General features: G+C 39.6%; 1 protein-coding gene across 4 annotated transcripts; it reads left to right on the top strand.

Annotated features, from left to right (window-relative positions):
* Nucleotides 1-5,985: 5,985 nt before the first annotated feature.
* Nucleotides 5,986-24,597, top strand: STX16 (syntaxin 16). Of its 4 annotated transcripts, XM_073309229.1 has the most exons (9): nucleotides 5,986-6,247; nucleotides 10,669-10,680; nucleotides 15,086-15,193; nucleotides 16,003-16,143; nucleotides 16,953-17,115; nucleotides 18,761-18,852; nucleotides 20,579-20,722; nucleotides 21,445-21,525; nucleotides 23,783-24,597. In XM_073309229.1, the coding sequence occupies exons 1-9, from the start codon at nucleotides 6,113-6,115 to the stop codon at nucleotides 23,885-23,887; spliced, it is 981 nt and encodes a 326-aa protein (XP_073165330.1). In that variant the 5' UTR covers nucleotides 5,986-6,112; the 3' UTR covers nucleotides 23,888-24,597. The 4 variants fall into 4 exon arrangements, with proteins under 4 accessions (XP_073165330.1, XP_073165331.1, XP_073165332.1 ...); XM_073309230.1 differs by lacking the exon at nucleotides 10,669-10,680; XM_073309231.1 differs by lacking the exon at nucleotides 10,669-10,680 and having other exon boundaries at nucleotides 5,987-6,193.
* The last annotated feature ends 555 nt before the right edge of the window (nucleotides 24,598-25,152 follow it).

The raw sequence follows: 25,152 nt of genomic DNA, 5'->3' as shown, positions 1-25,152 counted from the left end.
CCAGGGCTAGGGGAGAGGCATCTCTCCCTGCCGCAGCCCTGAGCGCCTGCATGGCACTTAATAGGCTGCTGCCGTGCAGCTCACAGGGAACTTAGGTTAAGATACCAGATTGGAACTCAAAAAATCTAGGTCAGCTCCTGACTCTGCCCCAGACATCCTGTGTGTACCCTTGGAAAAGTCACTTAATCATTCTGTGCCTGTTTCCTCATCTGTACAATGGAGACACGTCTGCTTTCTGGATTCAATTCCTAGCTCTCACATCCTATGTGACCATGGCCAAATCACTTAATGAATCTCTTTATGCTTTGATTCCCCATTTGTAAAGTATAGATAGTGGTACTTCCTTTTATGTTTTGGGCATTTAGATGATAAGCTCTTAAGGGCAGGGACTGTCTTCTATTATGGGTTTGTACCGCGCCTAGCACTATGGGGCTCTGATCACAGTTGGGGCCTCTATGTCCTACTGCAATACAAATAATGAATAATGATCTCTCCTCACTTTCCCTGTGTCTCATCCTGGAGCTTTACAAAATCATCTCAGTTGTATGAGTCTGAGTCACATCAGGGAGGAGGTGGGCTCGTTATTGCAAATAATCTGGCTTGAGTCTGATCTCATTTGTACAGTTTTCACAGCAGTTTAACTCCTTTTAGTGAGCTGTAGCTCACGAAAGCTTATGCTCAAATAAATTGGTTAGTCTCTAAGGTGCCACAAGTTCTCCTTTTCTTTTTGTGAATACAGACTAACACGGCTGTTACTCTGAAACCTTTTACTTCAGTGACGTTGTTCCTGGTTTTCAATGGTGTGAGATGGGAATCGGGATCTCTCTATATTTTATTTTATCTAGTACCATCCATCCATGTTTTTATTTTGTCTAGCACCAGGTCTATCCACATTATTACATAAATAATAATACTATAACTTGACCCTTTCTGTTCATCACAGTCCCATATGGTCCAGTTCCCAATGAAGTCAATGAGAGCTTTGCCGTTGACTTCAGTGTGAGCAGTACTGGGTTCGTGTTACATTAGTTATTATCCATTATTCCTATTCATCTGTATATAGTGGCACAAGTGTTCATGGCTCTTTACAACAAGAATAAAGCCACAGCAACAAATTATGACATCTGCTACACCAGTTTAAATCCAGAGTATCTCCAAATGACTTCAGCAGAGTTACTCCAGATTAATGCTGTGTAATTGACAATCTGTGTTATAGATACATGACATCCCACTGGAGACTTAACATCCTACAAAGGGGAAGGAAAGGGGGGTGCCCCAAATAAGATAATGAGGGTGTTTGTTTAGATATAGTACCATATGCGTCATTAGGTTGGCATATGAATGTAAGAGATTTCTGGAGATCATATACTATAAATCTCACATCTGCTTTTGGGCAGGATACCCCTTCTACTCAGCTATGTGAACCAGAGGTACTTTAATGTCATTTCTAGATGTATACACCAACTCTGGCTATTAAATTCTGATCCATTAAACTCCCCATGCATTTCCACCTGGATACATAATTCTTGTTCATTTCCTACATGCTGTTAAACAGATGCTACATTCCACCCCGAATGTGACTGCGTTTCAATGGTATAGTAAGTGATACCTGTATACTCCTATGGCCTAATTATGCAATTGTTCTGTGTGCAGGAGTGCTGTTGAAATCAACAGGACTTTTGAGTGTGGATCGAGACACAACCAGCCCCACTTTGGAAAATGAATTCCTAGCATTACTGCATTTTAAATGCCTACTATTCAGGGTCTCTCCCTAGCGATATTCTTAATCTCTAACTCCAAAAAATCTTCTGTTAAAATTTGAGTTAACTTAGATCATATGAAAAGACAGCTTGTTCAATCAGTGGGTTTCCAGGAAAAGAAAAGTAATAGGCACAGATTTGTAACACAGAGGCAATAATAGTTCTCTTCTGTTTATACAACTTTCCAATGGGTGCATTTTAATTATGGTTCAGCAAAATAAAGAAATTATAGGCAATTACCTCCAGTTTTCTTTAAGAAAGTTGAAATACCAAGGACTTGTAGAAACAAAGGAGATTTCATTTACCAAAAAAAAAAGTCTAGAATGTTTCCACTCTCATTTTGCTACCCTACAGCACCACCTATAGAAAGCCTGCAAGAATCACATCGACCTGCAAAAGACAGGACCCCAATTCGCTGTCAAAGCAGTGCACTGTTTTAATTTTAAAATAAATGAAATACCGATGAAAGATGGCACACCAACACCCCTGGTGTCTGAAACCATCTATTTATCCATTGAACAGCTGCAAGGGAAGTGCAGGTTTCCTCCAAAATGCCTGAACTCTCATCCGGAGGGATCACATCTAGCAGTGACAGAGTCATGCAGTCACCATGGCCTATTTATTCTTTAGCATCTCTGCTGAGATTGCCAACAAAGGTCCCAGTTATGAAAGGACTGTAGGGTTTGCCATGCTGAGTTGGACTTATTAGCCCAATATCCTGCCACTAGCACAGGCCCGTAGCATCTGAGGATTGCAATGTGCGCTCTGCTACCCCCATATGAAATGTACCAATGGGGAAGGGAGAAGACATTCCTTCCTGACCCTTGTTTTGAGCCCTGAAGCATGAGATCTGATCTCCCTTGGCTAAATAGTCCGAATAGTTACACAAAGCTGGTGACTAGTATGCAGGGGTGAAAGTAAAATTGAGCTCTTACTGGTATGGGGCCGGCTCTGCGCCCCCCGCCCTCCCTGGGGCCGCCAATGCTTTAAAGGCAGCAGTACAGGCCAGTACTGGCAGCTACTTTTTACCGGGACGCTGTACCAGCCCGTACCGCCTTACTTTCACCCCTGCTAGTATGATGTAGATAGCACTGCATTAGGAACTAGACTGAGATGCCAAAACGTGTGGGCACAATTTTAAAGTCATCTTTTGAAAATGTAGCTCTAGTTATCCAACCATTTTTGAAAAATTTTGCTTAGCTGTTTGCCTCAAAATAGAATTATTAGATGAAATAAGGCGTAGTTTTGTCTTTCTTTGGGAGCCTGATCTAAAGCCCACTGTAGTAAATGGAAAGACTACCACCAAGTTCAATGAGCTTTGGATTCGGTCCTGGTTGTGGGAAAGAACATGAATGGAGGATTGTAAGAGTCCATAGAGCATGTACTGTACCATTGTTCACTAAGTAGGGCAGCAAGGAAAAGATGCTAAGAAATAGTGGGGAAGAAATAGCACTTAAAAAACAACAACAACAAAATAATAAGTGAGTTATAATACAAAAAGTGGCCAGAGACCTGGGAATCCAAAAAATCTCTAAATGGAGACAAGAAAGGAAGAAAAACTATACTAAAAGAACATCAAAGTTTGTAAAAATGAAGTCATGAAATGCCAAAGTTAAGGTACCATCTGCCCCTTGCAATTCGGTACAGAACAAGGGCTTGTTTCATATGCACCCTCATCAGATTCAGAGAAATTCCAACCAGCTTTCTTATATACACATGTCCAGAACTAAAGGAATGTTGAGAGATTGCCTATTGAATGAAGAATTCAACTCACTTACATACACATGCACATGCAGTGCCAAGAAATTGTTGGAAGATCATTAGCAAAAACCTGTTCTCACAGAGTAAAAAATGGCTATAGTATATTAAAAAAATCACATAGAGGAGTGAAGTATATATTTTAAACCTTTATGATTCAGCCAGAATCAAAACAGATTTTCACCAGACCACTGAAAACGAAGCACATGGCTAAGTTTTTGCAGGACTGAGTCCTATATCCCTCTCAACTTCCAAATTTCTAGTCTTTTCCATTGAGTCAGAAGAGCTGTTCAAGAACAGGTCCTAAAAGGTCTTATAATGGCAAAGGCCACTGCTCACTATAGATGCTGACCCAGGTGGTTAGACACAATGGAATGATTTTTCTGGAAAAGGTATCTGTGATTATGGTAACTGCCTGAACCATATGTACAAATGACACATCTTTTTCTGAGAATTTAGGCCACTGAATCTCCTGAAGGACAAGAGAGATGCACTGTGGGACAGTCGCTCTGCTGCCTGCCACAGTACATTGGCTTCAGATTCTTGCTGTTTCAAAAGTAAGCTTTGGAGACCTGGTGAGACAGGGCTGTAGTACAAGAAAGAATGTGTAGACCCTCGCATTGGATCATTGGGCAGACAGCAGAAGCATAGATCCCTCTCCATACCAAAAGGAGGATCCCAGGCAGTTCCAGGAAGCAGCACAGCACACAGAATGTCCAGTGCAACAGAACAATCCAACAACAAAGGAAACCGGAAAAGCCTGAGATTCTTCTCTAAATCAACCCCAGTTCTGTTTTTTTTTCTGGCACTTGAAAAATTCAAATAAATTAATGTTTAAATATGTATTTTTGTTTTAATTAGTAAATAACATCTCCCACACTTTAAATGAATGCAGACAAGAATTCCAGAACTGTACTGGCTGCAGCCCTCCTGGAGAGGTCACTTTTCTGTTCCTTTATTCCGTGTTACTCTGATGCTTATGCACTGTGTTGCCAGCTGTCATGATTTTACCCAGAATCTTGCAATGGCCAGTGCTTTTCTTAGATCCCCACCTTCTGGAGTCTTGTGATTATGTGAGAAGCTCATTTTCAGCCTTCCTGGTTGCAGAGAAAAGCTGGAACATGTAAACAGCAAATGCTGGGAAACCAGAAGTCAAATCAGGGAACCCAACATTTATTAGTTTTAATAGCTCATGATTTTTATGGCAACCTCATGATTTTGGGACCTGACTAATGGTTTCTGAGTGCTTGGGGTTGGTGATCCTACTAACAGTTTGGCTCTTTGTACCCCTTTTAGAGGTTAGTCCTGTAGAGAGGTTAATGAGTCAGTGGCTGCCCTCCAGCTAGGGCACTAGATTTGGCCCTTTCCCCAATCAGTACAGGCTTATGCTTCCACGGAGTTTGGTCCCTGCAGACAGTGACCCCTTGAGGACATTGTTACAAACATGGGACATCCATCCCTTATTGTTTCATCTCCGTACAATAAGCTCAGGAATTGCTGAGTGCTGCAAAAAGCAGTAAAAAATACCGCCGGCGAATATAAGTGAGTACTGCTTATTAATTATATTATTAATACTAATTAATAATACCAGGAGGGGTGGGGCAGAGGTGCTAAGAAAACAGTCCCTTGTTTTCCACTGAATGCATCCGATGAAGTGAGCTGTAGCTCACGAAAACTTGGGCTCAAATAAATGTGTTAGTCTCGAAGGTGCCACAAGTCCTCCTGTTCTTTTTGCAGATACAGACTAACACGGCTGCTCCTCTGAAACCTCCCTTGTTTCTGAAATACAATGCTGGCAACCCGAGCAAAGGCCCCCATGACACTTGCAGCACCCACCGGGCTTGGCACGAGGGCAACCCCCATGGCACTGCCCAGAGATGCTGGGGACAATGGGGCAGCCCTGAGGAATCCCTCAGGATCTCAGTCTCAGGATGAAAGGTACAACAGGCTTCTTCCCCCACCCCGCTCATCCCCTCCCATTCTGGGCAGGTGCCCAGGTCGCCCCGGGGCCCGGAACGTTGGTGCCGCGGCGCGCGGGTCGGGGGGAGGAGGGCTAGGGATGCACAACGCGGAAGTGAGCCGGGCCGCGGTCAGATCCGGGGAGGAAGGATGGATGAAGCCGGGGGCTGCCGCCGGGAGTCGGGGCTCGTCCCCGCTCCTTGGTCCCTGTGAACGGCGGGAAGGAGCCGCCGGGGACTCGCGCTGTATCCGCCCCGGGGTGTCTGGGCTGAGCTAGGGCGGGAGCCCCAGGCCTAGGAGAGCCAGCCCCCCCCCGGGGGGGGCGCCTTGGGACAGCGGGGGAGGCTCCGGGGTTCCCTGGGAGGGGGTGAGGGATGCTCAGGGCACAAGCCTGACCTGGGAGTCCTCAGGTAGAGAAGCCACTGGGGGGCTCGGGGTGTCCCGTGCAGGCCGAAGGGGAGTCCAGGAATCCGGGGACCCCTGGCAGTGCGGGGGGGGGGGGCTGAAGGCTCGGGGCTGGGGCCCCTGGGAGTGCAGGGAGGGCTCTTGAAGGCTCGGGGCTGGGACCCCTGGGGGTGCCGAGGGGTCCCGTGACAGCTCTGCGGGGAGTCCAGGGGGGCCCTAGAAGTAGAGCCATGGCCACCCGGCGTTTAACAGACGCGTTCTTGTTGTTGCGGAACAACGCGATCCAAAACCGGCAGCTGCTGGCCGAGCAAGTGAGTAGTTACAGCTCCTCCAGCCCTCTGAATTCACGTAGCATGGCTGCTGCGGTGAGTCTCCTCCCTTCATCCTACTGTATCCCACACTTGCTGCTCTAATGCCATCTGCTTAGGACTGTCAGACAGCAAGTGTTCTTGTCTCTTCCGTCCTCTCTTCACCCCATCTCCTCTCCCCCAGTACACTCCTTTGCCTCACCTTCCCCCTTAAACTCCCCCTGCTCCCCTTTCTTCTCCTCACCCTATATTTTCCCTCCTCCCATCTCCTTTCCTCTTACTACCTCTTTCCCCCTTTCTCCCCATCTCCCACCTTCCATTTGTCCCACACTTCTAACACCACCTCTCCCTCCCACTGTCCTCTCCCCATCTAAAATGAATAGAATAGATCTGTCCTCTTATACTGATCTTGTCTATTTGCTCCATAAATAATAAACTTTATTATTTAAATATCTTCACATTATTGTTAGACATTAAGTTGTTGTCCTCCTTTTTCTCCCAACCCCATCTCCCTTCCCAGGTGAAAGGAACAAAGCTATCTTTTCATTCTGATCTCTTTTTCTCACTTTGTTGTGGGCACTGTTAAAACCTATAATGCAGTTTACCACCATTGTTTTAACCTTTTCTTACTCTGAGACAAGTTGCTGGTATCTCTTTTTTTTTTCCCTTTTCCAAAGTAAAATGAATGACTGTGCTCTCTTCAATGTGTATCTGATATTTTAATTAAGGAAAAAAGAGGCCTATGTATCATGGTGTCATAAATTTGTTAAAATGAAATGCATGAATGCCTTTTGAAATTGATGTAACATGGCATCCTAGAACTGACAGATCTTTTTGTTGTTTCTTGTTGTAGAAGTTGTTCAATCAATAGGTGCGTTCCAAATTTACCATGATTCAATCTCCAAATTCTGAAAATACCATCACATAATTACACTTAGTGAAAGTGTAAGAAAAAGAAAGTAAGATGGCTTATAATTGTCCACACAGCCAGTGCTTGTTTGCCTCTGTTTTACCCTACCCCAAAAAATTACCATTCCCTTTAGGGATTTTGTCATCCAGAAGCAATCTAAAAGCTGAATTTTATTAGGACTTTGAATTTCCAAAGTAACTAGCTCTGTTATCTTAGCGAGTGCAAACATCTATTTTCCAGTTGTACATAGAGTGATGAAAAAAGCAAGGAAACAATTTAAGCAAAAGCAATAATCAAATAACATTTTTCTAGTTTTAAAACCATTTGCGGCCACTCAGCTTTTTATATCTTCAAGTCAGTCTGAATCCAGGTGCACTTTTAGTTCATAGTTTGATTCTTCCTTGTTTTAAAGAACATGTACATATGCATACAGGGTCCAATACTGACTCACACAGGCAAAGCCCCTGTTGAATCCTTTAGGAAGGATCGCAAAATTGGACTCATTGTATGAAGTCTGTGTTATAGCTACCATTCCTGCAAGAAGATGTAATTAGAGTAGGCCACCATGCAGGCACAGATGTGCTCATTAGCACATCTGCAGGTGAGATCAGGGCCATAAGTGATTTGACATGTTTAGTTATGTATCGGTCATTCAATTTTTCTTTCCCTAGTAGGAATAAGCATTGCTATTTTTCCATTCTGAAATTTAATCACTTGTTTTAATAAAGCCACATTCCACTGCTATATATACAGCTAAGTATGCAAAAAATCCAGCACACAAAACTCTGTACATTTTTTCAGCTAAACATTATTTCAGCTACTTGAAAATACTTCATAGTATAATAGCAAATGTAGAAGCTAATTGGACTCTGCAGGCACAGGAGTCCACCCTTGTTCATCAGTTTGCCAGATTGGGGCTTGGAGTGTATTCTTTCCATTGGTAATTTATACATACAGCAAGTTATTTTATTTATATTTTATATAGATATATTGCTGTAGTTCCAGTTTGGATGTTTTAAATATGAAAGGAGAAGCCCTTCCATTTTCCCCCTTAATATCTTACTGTTTGTTTTCTCTTTCTTCTTTAACGGTTTTTATAGCTTTTGTTGTTTGTATTCTGTTGCAAAGTGGTTATAATACATAGTGCAGATACCACCAAGCATAATCCTCAAGTGCAAGAGGACAAACTCTATACCTGTGGCTGTTTGTAAATTTTGGTCTGGTCAGACTATGACGGAAAACTTCAGATTCCAGTGTTGCTTTGAAATCACTTACGAAATAATTATCGAAAGAGAGAGAGAAGATTTTGTAAATGCACATAACCAGTGCCAATTTGAATTGAGTTTTAAAAATTGGATTTCAGTAAGTAACGAAGCACCCCATTTGACCGCCCAGCCAAGTAGTTTTCTGGTTGGTAACTGAAACTACATTAGTATAGAATTGTCTCTGTCTATTTCCACTTAAGGTCAATCTTCTCATTTATTTAGAAAAGCCTCCAGTAAACATATAGGTCCTCCTTTCTTTCTTTGTTGCTTTTCATTAGTGCATTTTCTGTAAAGAGAAACGGTACTTAATGTTATAAATTCCATTTCAACCTGGGAGCTACCATTGACTAATCTTTGTTCATGGTTAGCTTTTTTCCACCTATCTTTGTACAAGCTACTTCTGAAATTACATTTATAGAACAGTAAAGGTCACACCTAGTAATATATTTTAAATGTACTTTATTCTGGCACTCTATTTGGCTTTTCTAAAATTGTATTTGTGCAGATTGTAATTAGAGGTTGTTAAATCACCAGGATTTTTTTAGACATTCTAAAATTTTAATATTTACCTAGAAATGTTACTGATCATGAAAACAGGCATAGAAGCAACTGACCAATCAAATTCAGTATCCATTGAAAGGGTAATGGGTTAGTAATACTTAGCACTTGTTTACAGCTTTACATTTTCAAAGCCTTTACTAGCATTGATGGAATAAAAAGCTGTTTTGTCAAGTGCTCACGTAAACGCAATCAGCATTGGCAGAGATTGAAAAGCTTCATGTCTCTTTGGCCATGTCTACACTACCCGCCGGATCGGCGGGTAGTGATCGATCTGTCAGGGATCGATCTATCACGTCTAGTGTAGATCGATCCCCCCAACCCCCGGTGTAGACCAGACCTTTGTTGCCCTGTGTGAAATGAATTAATAGTTGGACCTAGTTCCTAGTGGACAGGTGTCTGTTCCATAATTGCTACTTAGTTAAATCCAAGTTAGTCTCAGCAAGAAAGCCAAAAACTGTATAGACCGAGCTATCTGTCATATATTTGTCTGGGGTGCCTATAACTACACCTATCAGTATAACATCTATGCAAATTGCCTTTTCCTCCCCTAACATAGTGCCTCCAGAGCAGGGATGAAGCCCGCTGGCAGGTTGACAGAGCCTGATTGTCACTACCTTGCCTTATCTTGTTTTTGGATAAACAGGTTCCAGGGTTGTTGGTCTACCACCCTTCATGAGTACTAGACATTGCTGTAAAAAGTTCACTGTTTTTATCCTGCATTAGAATAGTTCAGCCTTCTGATACTGACAGTCATTGAATCAATGCAACTGAAATTTTAAATACTCGGGCAAAGTTTAAGTCCTTAGCATTCTTAAATTACTTTTTATTTCTAACGCTGAGTATGTAAATATAAGAAGTATTTAAGTGTAACATGAGACACCTTTTTACCTCTAAGCATTTTGTCCTTGCTTTAAAAGTAATATTTGCTTTATTAATTTTTCAATGATCCTTCTGGTCCCCTTTTCATACACTATACAAAGATAACGCAGTGGTTTCACTGGTAAAGTTGCAAATATATTGTAGTTGCTAGTCTTTTATATGGTTTTCAACTATAAGGACAATAACATTATTTGATAACTAGAGTATACTAAACTAAATCTTTCATCTTTTGGTGTTTTGGTGTGGTTTTTTCTTTGCTCTTCCCTATGTCCTCTTAAGGTGACTGGGATGCTTATCAATAAATGTGTGTCTTGAGTCAATTTTTCAAGCTTTGCCTAATAAAAATATCAAACCAAAATGCATACAGGTCCTCCAATCTCTTTCTTGAATTGAATGTGTCAAAATTTATCCTGGATTTTGAATAGCATGAGCACATGATCCTTGCTACATTCAATTCATATTAAACATGTTTTACATAGCAATTCTTCTATCTGATAGTTGGTATTTGAAATCATATATTGTATTTAAATCAATTTATTGACTTTCTTGATTTTTTTAAACAAAAATTGTGTTCCTGTTTACCAGAAAACTACTGAAATAACTTTTAAAGAAAAATGTGCTTTTATGCACCAGACTAAATGCTTATGTAGATACATTGAGAATGCTGTATTTTATTAGTCGTTATTGTTTTAAGAGCCTCTTTGGTTTTTTCTTGGTAAACTGTCAATTTTAAAAAAATAAAGTTTCAGTATTTTCTCAACTGACTGTACCCTATTTCTGTCCTGTGTCTCTCTCTCTTTCTCTCTTTTACCTTTTGCTGTCCCTAAATGGATGGGGCTGATGGAATCAACCAATCATATCAGGAGCTGGATGAGGTATTGTTTTTTTATATTTTGTTCCACCATGGTGCATCCAATATAGATGATGATTAGTTAGAACACTCATTTCTTTTTACTGTTAATTTTTTAGATTTAACAGTGTGAGATCACTGATGGTTTTTTCACAATACAAGGATGAGGCAGTGTTTTCATTAGCGTGAAGGAGAGCTTTCATGAGACATTTTGATGTTCAGGGTAGTCACATTACAGTATTACTATATACTTACATAAAACTGTCCAGATTTGCTGTTACACTGTTACACACTACATATAAAAACTTTATACAGTGAAACCATTAAATGTTGTTCCTGCTTTTGTAAACTACAGCAGGCATAGGGCTTATTACTGTGAGTAGTCCCTTAGGTTTCAATGGACTAAGCAGTGTGCCGAGTAATGTTTGCAGCAATAGGGTCTTTGGGAGTATCCTTATTATCAACAGATCTTCAGAGCTTAAACTTTTAAATTAGAAAAGCATTATACACTAGAAACAATTAATTTGCACAGTTTTTGATTGTCTGCACAGCTACAAAATATACATGTTGCCATCTGCTCACACAAAGTAGTATTGGTGGGATTTCTCTAATGTGACATCTCCGGTTTACCTGACATTTTGAAAAATCTTGCCTTTGCAATCACGTATAATCCATTTGTATAGGCACAGCAACCTACTTCAAAATGCAACCCACACAAAATGAACTGAAGAAAATGTACTTCAGTTAGCTTTTTCTTAATGTAAAGTAAATTATCAGATACCATTCGTGCTTCTTTATTTAATTATAAAATAAATCCATTCTGTTATTTGTTCAATGTCCTATAAAGAAGCGGAGTGTTTCTGTTTGTAGCTGGAGCAGAGCGTTGCAGCAGTACTTCAGTGGGAATGAGAGGAGGCTGAGTGAATTAAGTTAGAAAGCATGGCCTAATAGCTAGATCACAGGACTGGGAGTCAAGAGACCTAGGTCTCATTTCGAGCTCTTCTATAAATTTTCTGTGGACAAGTCATTTAACCTCTCAGTGCCCCTGTTTACCCATCAGTTATATTAGGCTACTACAAGGGATTTGTGAGTTAAAGTTTTCCTTCTAATGTACTCAGAATGAAAGTGCTATAGAAGTATTAAGTGGTTTATGCTATTTATTGTACTATCAGCCTTACCTCAGAGTTTTCTTGTTTATACAGAGCTGTAATGAGCCTTACTGCTGTAACTACGTCCTGTGATCATTTCCCTTTTTAATTACAAGTTATTTCAATTGCATATAAAAATACTGAGGTTATAGTAGCTAACTTAGCAAAAAGAACGGATCCAGGTAAACTACCGTATATACTCGATCATAAGCCGGTTCGTTTAGAAGCTGACCACCCCCCCCAAGATGGATAAGGAAAAATGGTAAAAATTGTATGACCCTTTCATAAGCCGACCCTAAATTTCAGGGGTTGGCAAACTTCGGCTCCTGGCCCATCAGGGTAAGCCTCTGGCGGGTCGGGACGTTTTGTTTACCTGGAGTGTTGGAGGCACGGAGCCCTTCAGCTCCCAGTGGCTGCGGTTTGCCATTCCCAGGCAATGGGAGCTGCGGGAAGTGGTGCCACTTCCCACAGCTCCCATTGCCTGGGAACGGCAAACCATGGCCACAGAGAACTGAGGGGCTCCATGCCTGCAGACACTCCAGGTAAACAAAATGACAATGTATTAGATATTCAATTCAGTGATTTTCATAGAGTTTTAAATCATCAAATTTTGGTGTAGACCCGTTTATAAGCGAACCCCCGCTCTTTGATGCATCACTTTTTTACCAAAAATATTCGGCTTATGAACGAGTATATACAGTACCTTGTTCTATGTGTCTAAATCAGTTTAAGATTCTTCTGTTGTTACTAGCTTTTGGGCAGTAAAAAGGAGTGTCAGGAAGGGCACTAAGAGATTGCTAGGGTAAGGAAATAAATGTTCCATCTTCCTTCCACCCACTCCACACCTTAAGGACACAATTCTGCTTCAGGATAAACAAGTGTATTTCATCATTAATGATGTCAAATCCTATAACAGCATATAATGCATCAGCATATCTGACATCAAAACTGGGCCTTTAGTCTTTGCCAGACTGAGCAAAGATGTTATGCTCTTTTTAGCTTCTTTGTTGTATATTAAGGCTTTATTAGATGCCTCTTGAGGGTAAAGTGAAATTTTTGTGACCTACACCTAACAGTAAGATTTGGAAAATAAGGCTCCTGCACACTTACTGTAAGCATTTGCAACTCTGCAGATAATCTTTATTATTAATTCTCTCTCTCTTTCCCTTAAAACCTTTCAACTTTTCAAATCTGGTTGCAGTCATGGTATGTTTTAATGAAATCCACACTCTGTTTTCAAGTATACTATCTAATTCTCCTCAGTGTACTACACCCTCATTTTAAAACGTTTACAACACTAATATAAATAAATTAATATACTTCAGCTCCCAATAACATTGAACTCTATATCATGACACCTATTAAAACATCTTCTTCTATCATTCAAAATATTTGACTCCTATGAATTGTGATGTATACAGGTTGTTTTTCCTCTTTGTATTTGTGCTGTTCTAGAGAACATGCTCTGATGTTAGTGGGCCACTTTTTCAAGGCTTACTTTCACTATGAGAGTTAATGTAATTACCGGTACATACAAAATGGTTTTGAGGTTGTTTTCTTCTAACAGCATTTCTGTTGGCAGCTTCGTCTATGTGGTTATTTATTTCCTTGCCAGGGTTGCTACTATTATTACTTATTTTATAATTACTCCCAGAGGCCTTAATTAGGATCAAGACCCGGTTGTGCTAGGCACTGTACAAATACAAGTATACATACAATCTAAGCCCCTGATGTCACAGTGAGCTCCATGCAGGCAGACCCTTGTTGCTGTCAGTGGGGCCCTGCACAGATCTCTGCAGGATTGGAGCCTAAGTAGACAAGATGCAACAAGTGAGTGCAACATGCAGAAGGGAGTAGAGAAGGGAGGATAGGGATAACATGCATTTATGTTGGCTTATTATTGCACAGGTATAGATCATTTATACTAGTTTTGTTATTGTAAACATGCCTCCTAAAATCATAGCCCCTCAGGTTTTATTAAAATTCTCTTACCCCAAATAAGGTGACTCTGGGCACACTGCCTGGTTGTATACTATTTTATTTATTTTTGCTTTCTCCCCTGCCTCTTCCAGACTGCTTCTCTACCTACCATTATTAGTATTTTTTAATATAAACTATCCCCCCCATACCCTGAGATGAGGGGGTCCTCTCCCCATCTGAGGCTGGGGGGCCATCAAAGCTTCAAAGGTTCCTCCCCTCAGAAGATTTGTGTTCAAGTATGGAGTAGATGTCTTGATGTCACTGGTTTCCAAGGCTCAGAAGGTGGCAATAAGAGTCATCTGGGCTCCCGGAGTGGGTAGCCTGCCCACAGGTGTTGCTTCTCCTCCCTTGAGAACACATAGTGGGGGAACATACTTGGGTTCTTAGGCTGTGGAAGTAAGAGTGGATTTCTTCCCTCCCTCTGCCACCTCCAGCACTGCTCTGAACTAGGGGGAAGTCACATCTGGGCTCTGCCCTACTCTCCACCTCCTGGGAATCTGTAGGGCTTCTTGGAAAAGTATTTCTATACCCTGTGCCCTCCGTTTGCTGCCCCAACTTGCTGGTGGTCATGATTTGGATCCTCCAATTTTTCTTCGTATCAATTCTAGAAGACCCTACACGTGATCATTTATTAAATATATTGATCTAGGTACTTATCTAGCCTGTGTCCACCTAGTATCTGAGATTCCGAATGAATCAGATACAGTATTTATCTGAAAGAACTCCCTGGAGACTGAGAATATGGAAAACTTTCTTTTCTTAGCTTCACAGGGAGCTAATAAACCTATCTTTCGTTATTTGGAAATTTCATACTATTGTTTGAGACTACAAAACAATATATATTGTTTTAAGAAATTAATTTCATTTCAAAGATCTAAAGTGTGAAACTTTTGTCTGGCCCTGATCTGCAGAGAAATGTGGCTAATACAAGGATCCAGTGGCAACAAGCTCTCACATAGAGTGAGGCCACTTCCCTTACTCCAGCTCAGGGGCTTCCTGAGTCCCAACTTTGAAGCAGAAAGGAAACTGTGGCTGCCCGCTAGTTGCAGAGTGGATTCTATCTCCCGAGTCCTGGTAGGACACAAGGACATTGCTAATTAATGTGTGAGAAACAAGCCAGGATATGAGGAGCATCCATCACAAATGAGTAAACTGTACATGGAGTGCAATAACTACTCTGTTTAGCTGGCTTTTTTTAAGGGAGGTTGCAGTTACAGTGATTACGAATACCTGAATTGGATGAATATAATCTGAATAGACATAGTTTTCTGTCTTTAAATTTGTTGCTTTTCCCTTTTGTAGCTTGCTGATGATCGCATGGCACTAGTATCAGGAATCAGTTTAGATCCCGAAGCAGCAGTTTGTGTAACAAAGCGGCTACCCCCCAAATGGGTTGATGGAGTGGGAGAAGTAAGTTACTTACATGTTATTGTTGGGTGTAGTTTCTTGTTCAAGGATTTTAATGGGAAAATAGCTGTGACAACACTAATGCAATAAGGTTTATTGTAATAGTAATTTACAAAGGAGTTAATTGAAGTGAGGTCTTTTTGTAAATTCTAATGCAAGAAATACAGTGTAAAAAGTGAGGCTGAACCTACTAGTACAGATTTCAAAAAGGCCTCTGAAAATGTGCTCACAAAATTTACAGTCACGTCCTTTTCTGTATACAGAAACCATCATATGTGCACAGAAATGGGTATTCAGCCTTTACAAGCACAATACGCTGCTTGCAGACATCTGGCTTATGACTTTACAGTTGTATTGGTAGAAGCCAATTTGAAATTATGCCCTTTAATTTATACCATTATGCTTGGTTTGTACTACAACACCATGTGATATGGGTGAAGATGCAATCTGGATTTTTCATGTTCCCTTCTAAATTTACATTTTTGATTTTACTATTCGTTTTTAATATAATTTTAGTGATTCTTTGACTGTATTATGGTCCAGTCCAGTGGAGTTATATCTTTGAAAGCACCATAGTCCCATCCAGTGTGTACTGGTAGAGGGTTTATGCTAAGTTAAAATGTCAAAAGAGCAACAAGATCACAAACCACACACTCAGAGGCCAACTTTGTACATTTTGGCTTAAAATATTTGGCCTGTTTTTCTACAGTACACGCTTCTGTTAATTATGTCTTTACATAAATTAAGTCTATCAGATATTTGTCGGAACCTTTTCCTCTGTGGCATTACTGTCCTTTCTCCATTTCTTTTAGATTCAGGATGATATCAGCAGGATTAAACAGAAGATGAAAGAATTAGCCAGTCTTCATGACAAATATTTAAACAGACCTACTTTGGATGATAGCAGCGAAGAAGAACATGCAATAGAAATTACTACCCAAGAGATCACACAGGTGCAGATAAAATATTTTCAGAGAAGATGTTAATTCAGTTCCGAAGCCGCAGTTTTACTTAGCTCTATCCTGGTGTGGCACTGACTTGTTTGAAATAAAGTTCACATTTGATAATCAGTGCGCTCTTGTGGTTAGAACAGGTGATTGAGCCAGAACGTTGGGGTTCTGTGCCTAGTTCTTCCAATATGTCACTGAGATCCTGGGGCGGGGGGGTGGCCTGTGATATACCGGAGGTCAGACTGGATGATCAGGTGGTCTCTTCTGGCCCTATACTCTATGACTGACTCTATGATGACAAGTCACTTACTTGCTCTGTGCCTCAGTTTACCCATCTGTAATATAGATGTTAACCCCCTTGCCATAGGATTATGAGGCTCAAGTAATTCATGTTTGTAAAGGAGTTATAAAATAGTATTACTAAATATGCAACCTCCATTCTGAACAGAAGTAATTACTTTCGAATGGAGTAAATATTGTTCTTGTGCAGAACAACCTGCATGCTCTCTTGAATGCCTTTTTATTCACAAAGTAAATATCATAATTTGCTTAATCACAAATCCTTTAATCAGTTACAAAATCTAGTTTACAGAAAACTTTCATTTACATTTAGCTGCAAAGTTGTTTGGATTTTAGTCTTCATCTGAGTGCTGTGTTTTTATATCCATTTAAATGACAGCCTGGACATCAGTGTACTTTTCTTTTCTTTAAAAATCCTTATGTTAAAGTATTACAGTCATTCATTCAATATTTGAGCCATGTGATAATTAAAATGTCTTATTATTCTTGACTAATGGGAATTATTTTTTCAGCTATTTCACAGATGCCAGAGAGCAGTCCAGGCCTTGCAGAGCAGGTCACGTAATTGTACAGAACAAGAAGAACGTGTTCTCAGAAACATAGTGTCTTCCTTAGCACAGTCCCTTCAGGACCTATCCACCAACTTTAGGCATGCGCAGTCTGACTATCTCAAACGTAAGCATCTGCAAAGACATACAGTACTAAGTGCCTTCTGTCTGCAAAGTATTGAACAAATACTCACCTTCGCCCTATTCCATTTGTGCTGTGAAGGTGGTATCCCCATTTTCTGGGTTGGGGAAACAGAAGCACAGAGAGGTTCAGTGACTTGTCCAAGATTCTAATTCTAAGATTCTTGTCCAATTCTAGTAGTAGAATTCAGGAGTTCCTGGCTCTAAGTCCTGTGCTCAAAACCACTTAACTGTGCCTCTTTTGTTCTTATTTATACAATAAGTTAATATGCTTAGCTTGGTCTTGATACAAGTACATATATGAGGTGTAAATATATGAGTGAAGTCTTATGTACAGACTAACTTAGTCTGCTATCAAAGTTTCGACTACCTAATTCTTTCTCAAGTTATGTTTTGTGAAACACTTTTGTGGTGTGCGCATTGCCTGCAAGTCATCTGCAGAACTTCTGTTACATTGGTGAAGCAGTTGTTAGTCTTCAATCAGTGATGCCTGCTGCTAGTTGAATCCAAATTCAGGACCTTTAGGACTTCCAAAGGTGTGTTTTGTCAAACTAAAGTCAAAAAGTAAAAGGATGCTACAAGACTGCTTCATCTCTCTCTTTGGTTTAAATTCAGTTGTGTTTCTTTGGCGTAAATAAAATTGATTACATTTGTGGCTGACACCAAAATTAAAGAGAGTATCAAAAATACAAGAATTAAAAACCAAACTGCAAAGTGACCTACAGAGATTAGAGCAGTGGGAGCTGTAGGCAACAAGTGGAGATTGATTGCTAATAAATTTTAATGTCCAACAGCCATAGAGGAGAGAGAAAACAGATGCAAAATGCTATGTGCAATATATCATATATACAATGTGCAGTATCCAAAGTTCTGTAACTAGGCAAATGCACCAACTCATTTTTATCTTCTCCACTTAATATTGGCCTAATATCTCTTCATCCTGTAGCCCAGCACTATAGTTACCACAGGTAAAGTTTGGGATCAAGACTAGGAGGAGACATGCACCTGAGAGGATTTCTTCATTAGAAAATAACTTGTGGGGTGACATACAGAAAACTGCTGCCCTGTGAGAGACATAATGCATGTATCTACCTAAGTACTTTTGGGCCCACATCACTTTAGTATCTTGTATTTACGCATCACCTCTAGTTTTGCTCAATCCTAATAATGTGTTTCTCTGCAAAAAGAAATAAAATAATTTTTTAAAGATGGGGCAACAACAAAAAAAGCTCCTTTTAAATTACTTTAAATTGGATATGCTGCATGTTAGAGCATGCTAAATTACTTGATATTCATGGAACATAATGATTAAGAGTTGCTGATCTAGCCAAAATCTTGTGTAGTCAAAGTTGGTCATGCTTTGTAAATAGCAATCGATATATGCTGATTAAAATTCAGTGCATGTCACTTAGGAAAATCTGGCTAATGGTGTGATATCACTCTGCATAAATAACTTGACCTCTTCTGCACATATCTCGTGTCCTCCTGAAGCTTCTGGAAAAATATTATTTCACCTGAAGTACATTAACATTCAGAATGTTGCATTTCAAAATGGTAATAGTGGATCTGAGTGACTTTCTGTTTTGTGTATCTAAATATTATACTCAACCACAGCTTTTCTCTTTTTACAGGCATGAAAAATCGAGAAGAAAGAGCCAAGCATTTCTTTGATACGTCAGTCCCGCTCATGGATGATGGAGAGGACAGTACTCTTTATGATCGGGTAAGTTAATAGGTTTTAAGTGAAGTTTATTGGAGAGTGAGGTTTGTTGTTTTTTACTGTGGTCTTAAATATGAGAATCATGAGAATGAATCAAAAATCAGATTGTGTCTGATGTATGCATCAAACCATATGGGAGTTCCATCTAGCCAGCTGTCTTAGTGTTTTCCTAATAAACACTGTTGTAATTGGGGGGTGGGGGGCGGTGGTTAAAGTCTTTAATTTAAAAAAAGGTTTTTTTCCTGCTTTGATATATCATCGGTAAGATGTGTTTAGTAATATGTACCATGCCATGCATTTTTGGTGAAAAGGAAGAACACAGATTGTCATCCATAATGTTAGGAAGTTGGGATTAGCTTTGATTTTTGAAGTGTGGGAGACATGAGTTCAGGAGTCAAACTCTCATTCTCCTGCTAGGGACTAGGAGCTCTGCAGAGGCAGCATTGTCACCCCTCACTCCATCTTCCCAGGGCAGATGCAGGGGTTCTGAAGAGAACTGTCATCAGTTGTCAGGATAGTAGCGTCAATTGGATGGTGGCAATGTGCAATCATTAGGAGTGAATGCCTATGGCTCTATTTCATGTTGACAAAGAAGTTGAAGTTTTCTGCACAGACCTTATGGAGCATAGATACGAAGAATGGGTCCAATTTAATGCTTCACCTCTACCTCACCTACTTGGTATATGACACAATACACATCTCCAGCATTACCACGCATGCCAGATGCGTCCCTTATAAGTTCCCACATCAGTGTTTCAGGGAACTGCGTATCACTGCTATGTCAGTGTTTCTCAGTATGCCTCTGTTTGTACTGCAAAACACTATTCCCTCCAATGCTAAAGGATTAAGCAGCAAACTCGTGGAAAAGGTGACGGACTGTATTTCAACTAGCATAATAAAAGTAACAAGGAATCCGGTGGCACCTTAAAGACTAACAGATTTATTTGAGCATAAGCTTTCGTGGGTAAAAACCTCACTTCTTCAGATCAAGAAGTGAGGTTTTTACCCACGAAAGCTTATGCTCAAATAAATCTGTTAGTCTTTAAGGTGCCACCGGACTCCTTGTTGTTTTTGTGGATACAGACTAACACGGCTACCCCCTGATACTTGACACCATGCAAGATAATAAAAGTAGTGTTCCACTTGACCTCTAAACAAGAAAGCCTGAAAATGAGCACAGTGCTTTGTAATGAATGGCCTTAGGAGATAAAAATAGTAATGTCTGTGTAATACAAAAGGATTCTGCAAACACAATCCTTGCAGTAATATACACACTTTAGCAGCAGTTGACCTTATGAGATGTTCTGTACACTGAGCATTAAGTAGATAGGCCATACCTGCTACCGTTGACATGTATGTTTTGCCACTTCCTTGGTTTTATACATGCAGACAAACTTGCTTTCAGACAGATTTTTATGCCCTGCTGACATTTAAACTGCTAGTCTATTTTGGGTGTGCAAGTTTCTTTTTTAAATTATGCGTAGCTGGATTTAAATCATCTCTACCAGAAATTCAGGTGACAATCCAAATAATTTTTGTGGCAGCCCTAAATCTGTTACATATTTAATGCACAGTTGCACGCTAAGATTTTTTTTCTTAACGATGTCTGTGGCTGCTATGGGAGTTCCAAAGAGGCCCTGGCATTAGGATGACAGTGCTTTATATTTATTACTATTTGCGTTCCATGTTATTACTGTTAGCTCATCATTTAAATCTTCTATTTCTACAGGGTTTTACAGATGACCAGTTAGTATTGGTGGAACAAAACACATTAATGGTGGAAGAGCGGGAAAGAGAAATCCGCCAGATTGTACAATCAATCTCTGATCTCAATGAAATATTTAGGGACCTTGGAGCAATGATAGTGGAACAGGTGTGTGGACCCATGGTATCAGCACTACAGACAGAGCTGATAGCACTGCCTGTTATTAAGGTTGCCTGACACTGCTCACTGTAAAACCCCCTTTTCAATTTCTTACAGCTTTGCTGGTTCCATGCTATTCCATGCTTCGTGTCTGCCTCAAGCTAGTTTGCATATCTCCCCCCCCCCAATGGTTTCCAGGCTAGGGAAGAATGTTTGCCCATGTTAAAAGAAATTCTGGCAACCTTTTCTAGTGTGTGTCTGTATCGGAAGCACCCTCTCGGTTGCTATGTAGATATACCCAAAGGGTTTGGATGCCCATTGTTTCTGTTCATTTCCATGGTGCAAGGAATTCAGGGGTGAAGAAAACCAACCAAAAGTACAACATTATTTCCCAGGACCATGAAAATGTGTTAAAGTTGCAAGAAACTCTTGGTCATTACAAGTAACTGGATCTGCATTTATACTTTAAAAACTGAAATGATCACTGTTAAAGCATGCACAATTTGAGGTGTGTAACAGTCCCATTATTTAGCCAACCAAGCTAGGAACTCCTTTAAAGACAACATTTTATTTTCTTGACCAGTTCTTTCTTTTGAAGATGTGCTTAGCCTGCATAGTTCATCAGTTATCTTCTGTGAACCCTATTTATCACCCTCTTATTAACTGTAACTGATTTGTTCTGTAGTATTTATTTAGGTTCAGGTTCATTATAACTGTTGTTTGTTATTCAGGGTACAGTTCTGGACAGAATTGACTACAATGTTGAGCAGTCGTGTGTAAAAACTGAAGAGGGATTGAAACAATTACATAAGGTAAACAGAGGTTGTTTAAGATGCTATATACTTTGTTACAAGATACTCTTTAACATTTTTAAGAAGATCCATCAAACACCATGGCCAAATTAAAAACAAAAACAAAACTGGTGCCTCTTCTGTCACGTACAATTGCTCTGTGGCAATTGTGGATGCAACAGCAATCTATGATCTAACTCTACCAGGAAGTTTACTGGGTAATATTCACAAGTGTGATTCCTGGCATTAGGCACCCAATCCATAGCTGAGCACCTAAATACAGGTGCCCTGACTTCCAATTGCTGAGCCACATATAGCATACACAGAAAATCAGGCTAGTTACTTAGGTACCTCATTGTGGACTTAAATCCCTCATTTTAGGTGCCCAAGTTTGCAAATGTTGTCCCTTGAGGCCTGGGTTTAATATGCAGGCATTGCTTTTTGTGGAGCTAACAGTAGGTATTTTCTTTTTTTCTATGGCATCAGCTAGGATTTTAGTCCAACTTTATGCTTCTGCTCTGGACATCTTAGCTTTGAGGTAGTTGAAAAGCTTGGACTCCAGCAAAATGATACAAAAAGGCTTTTTTTCTCTTTTTTTTTAAAAATGTAGAATTTTGTTCTGTTAGTTGAATTGACTCCTTCCATGGCTGGCAACAACATGGAATGAGAGGTTTATATTCAACCTCAGAATCTCAGTGGCCCATTATATTTTGGAAACTTGCAAGTCTATATACTGCCAACTCAGTCTTCTCATGTCATTGCAGATTTCTGATACGCTGTCAGCAGAAAAGTGCCATTGGAGAAGAGCATAAGATATTACTACCTAGTTTCTTTTTTCTGCTTGTGTATAAAGATTAATTGGTGACCACTGAAAACAGGGCAGTGATCCCCTGGCTTTAATTATTAAATTAATGACCAGCAGTTTACACAAAATGGGCTAGAAATAAATAAATGATCAGAACTGGAAAGATAGTCGTTAGTGACCCTGCCACAGGTCCTTTGTGACATACTGATTAGAGCTTGGATACTTAGTGCAATATACATTTTATACTGACAGTTTTCTGTAGATGTGAGCTGTAGCTAAGCACTTGATAGAAATCTAATCAGTCACAGAAAATATATATATGCAAGTCATCATGATACTGTAAAACGGAGAGTGCCTGCTATTTTCAATATGATTGGGATCTCTTTTTTTCTTTAAGGCATATGTTGTCAGTTTTCTTTTCTGCTTTTAATGTACACAGCTATTTCAAACTGTCAAGCTATTTCAAACTCTGTACGCCAGCTGATTTGCATTAATTCACTTTGGAAACGTGATGCCATTAATATTATTATCGAAACAAAAAGAAAATTTTCATTTTGATTTGTTATATCAAAAAATACATTTGGAAGGAAATTAAGCTTTTTTTGAAAATTTCATTTCCTTCAAAAACCACTTTTGTTAACATAATACCAAAAAAAAGTTTGAAGAATTTTTGACCAGCTCTATTACTTAGAGACATTTGTACATACAACTACCTGATTTGTGTCCACAATTTAGGTAATTTCCGCACCTAAACAATCTAAAATTCTGATTTTAGTTTATCATTTACACTTTCAGATGTGCCACCTCTATTTTATGTAAAGTAATATTTTACACAGCACCCTATGGGGTATACAGCTTTTCCAAGAACTAAAGATAAGCACAGCCCAACTTTGTTTAATTGACAAGAGATCAAATTCTGTGACATGAAGTTTCCCTCTTATCTGAATTAATCTAATGTGGATAAATGGGGTTTCAGGACATACTTGTCTTCAGCACATCTACACCAAGTCAAAGAAGTCTGTACAATGATGACATAAGTTATTGAGTTATAAGGCTATGTCTACATTGCAATTAAACACCCTTGGTTGGCTCATGTCCGCTAAGTCAGGTTTGTGGGGCTCAGGCTGTGGGGCTGTGAACTTGTGTAGACATTTGGACTCGGGCTGCAGCCCGTGAGCGGGAAGGTTCCCAGAGTGCAAGCTCCAGCCCAAACCCAAACATCTACACCACGGTTATGCAACCCCACAGCCCAAGCCTGACTCAGCTGACACGGGCCAGACACAGGTGTTTAATTGCAGCATAGATGTACCCAAAATGGCCGCCTTGCAGTATAATGTGAAATGTCAAATTATAACCGTAAAAACAGTGTACGTGTCTAGTAGGTGTCTAGATACTAAAGCTGGATCATGCCAGGGTCTGCTTTTGCACAGTGCTGAAATCAACATATTAACTACCTTTCTTTTGTTTCTATAGGCTGAACAATATCAGAAGAAGAATCGGAAGATGTTTGTCATTTTAATTTTATTTGTAATAGTAATTGTACTTATTGTTGTTCTTGTTGGTGTAAAGTCACACTAGGTAACAGCTCTATGATTTTCTTATTTTTGTGTGTATGTAATTATTTTTCCTAATCTGAATGGATGGACCTGCACTCCTGAAATTGCCTTTGAATGTATAAGCCCTAGTGGTACAAAGTCTGTGCAATGTTTCAGTAGAACTCTTTTCATAATACATGCTTCGGTGATACCAGAGGTGTTTGTAGAACTTGTACAGAAAATGCCAGGTCACTTGATAATGCTACCAAATTGGTCATCCAGTTCTTTATCCAACCATATTTGGAATACTGTGCAGTATTTTTAAAAAATTATGGAAAATAAGAGTAGAAGTTTACAAGAAAGTACAATAATTAGTATTTCACTGTGTGCAAAAAAGTGTGCTGTTCTTTGTAGTCTTATGTTGCAATTTTGTAAACTATAAAGGTTTTTATGGGACTATGATTTGGAGGTTAAATGCCTTAAAAGATGCACAAAATTCTAACTGTTTGATTTCACCTACTTTTCTCCAAACTTTAAAAAAATATATTTGGATTGACTATTAAAAAAGAAACCTCTTAAAACAGAGCATAATTAAAACCCTGTGATCTTAATTTAGATTTTGCACCGTTAGTAATTATCAAGATAGACTTAAAAGTGTAAATAACAAGAGTTAATCACTGGTATAATTTAACACAGTTAATTTATAGTTAATTAAAATAGCTTCCTAAGCCTAAGTAATCATAGGGATAATTTTTCCTCATCAAAAAGATCATGCGTGATATTTATTATTGCAAATTTCTTGGTTATATATTAAGTACAGCCAGCTACATTCAAATAGTGTTAATGGTTTGAGCTAAACGTGCAATAGAAAGAAAATTCTCCATTTAGCCACCTGTATCCTTCATCTATTTCCCTCCATCAGGTGTCCCACAACAGTGGATGGTAGGCTGTCTTCACGTACAAGTAGTCCCAAACATTTACAGTGCATCTATCCATACACTCAACCTAAATAAGTATTTCAGTATGGGTTCAATATGTAGTGCAGTCATTGCCCCAGGCCAGACTTTGTAAGGGGACAAGTTTAAGGTGCAGTGTTGACCATGGTTAAAATGATGTACTGGTATGAGCATGCATCAGACCTTTGGTGCAGGATTTCTGGCTTGCTGTGATTCTGCAGTAGTACAATTTGCTGTAGGTCAGGGGAGAGAGAAGAGAAATCTTGAGCAGTGGGTATTAATGGTTTAATATGGTCCAAAGTGTTGCACAATTTTAGGGGCATTGCTTTAATATTTTTAACAAGGCTTTTCT

The sequence above is a fragment of the Lepidochelys kempii genome, chromosome 13 (genome assembly GCF_965140265.1).
Source record: "Lepidochelys kempii isolate rLepKem1 chromosome 13, rLepKem1.hap2, whole genome shotgun sequence".
In the NCBI taxonomy this organism is placed as follows: domain Eukaryota; kingdom Metazoa; phylum Chordata; order Testudines; family Cheloniidae; genus Lepidochelys; species Lepidochelys kempii.
Note: the sequence above shows the minus strand (reverse complement) of the source record. Positions and strands in the feature narration are given on the sequence as shown.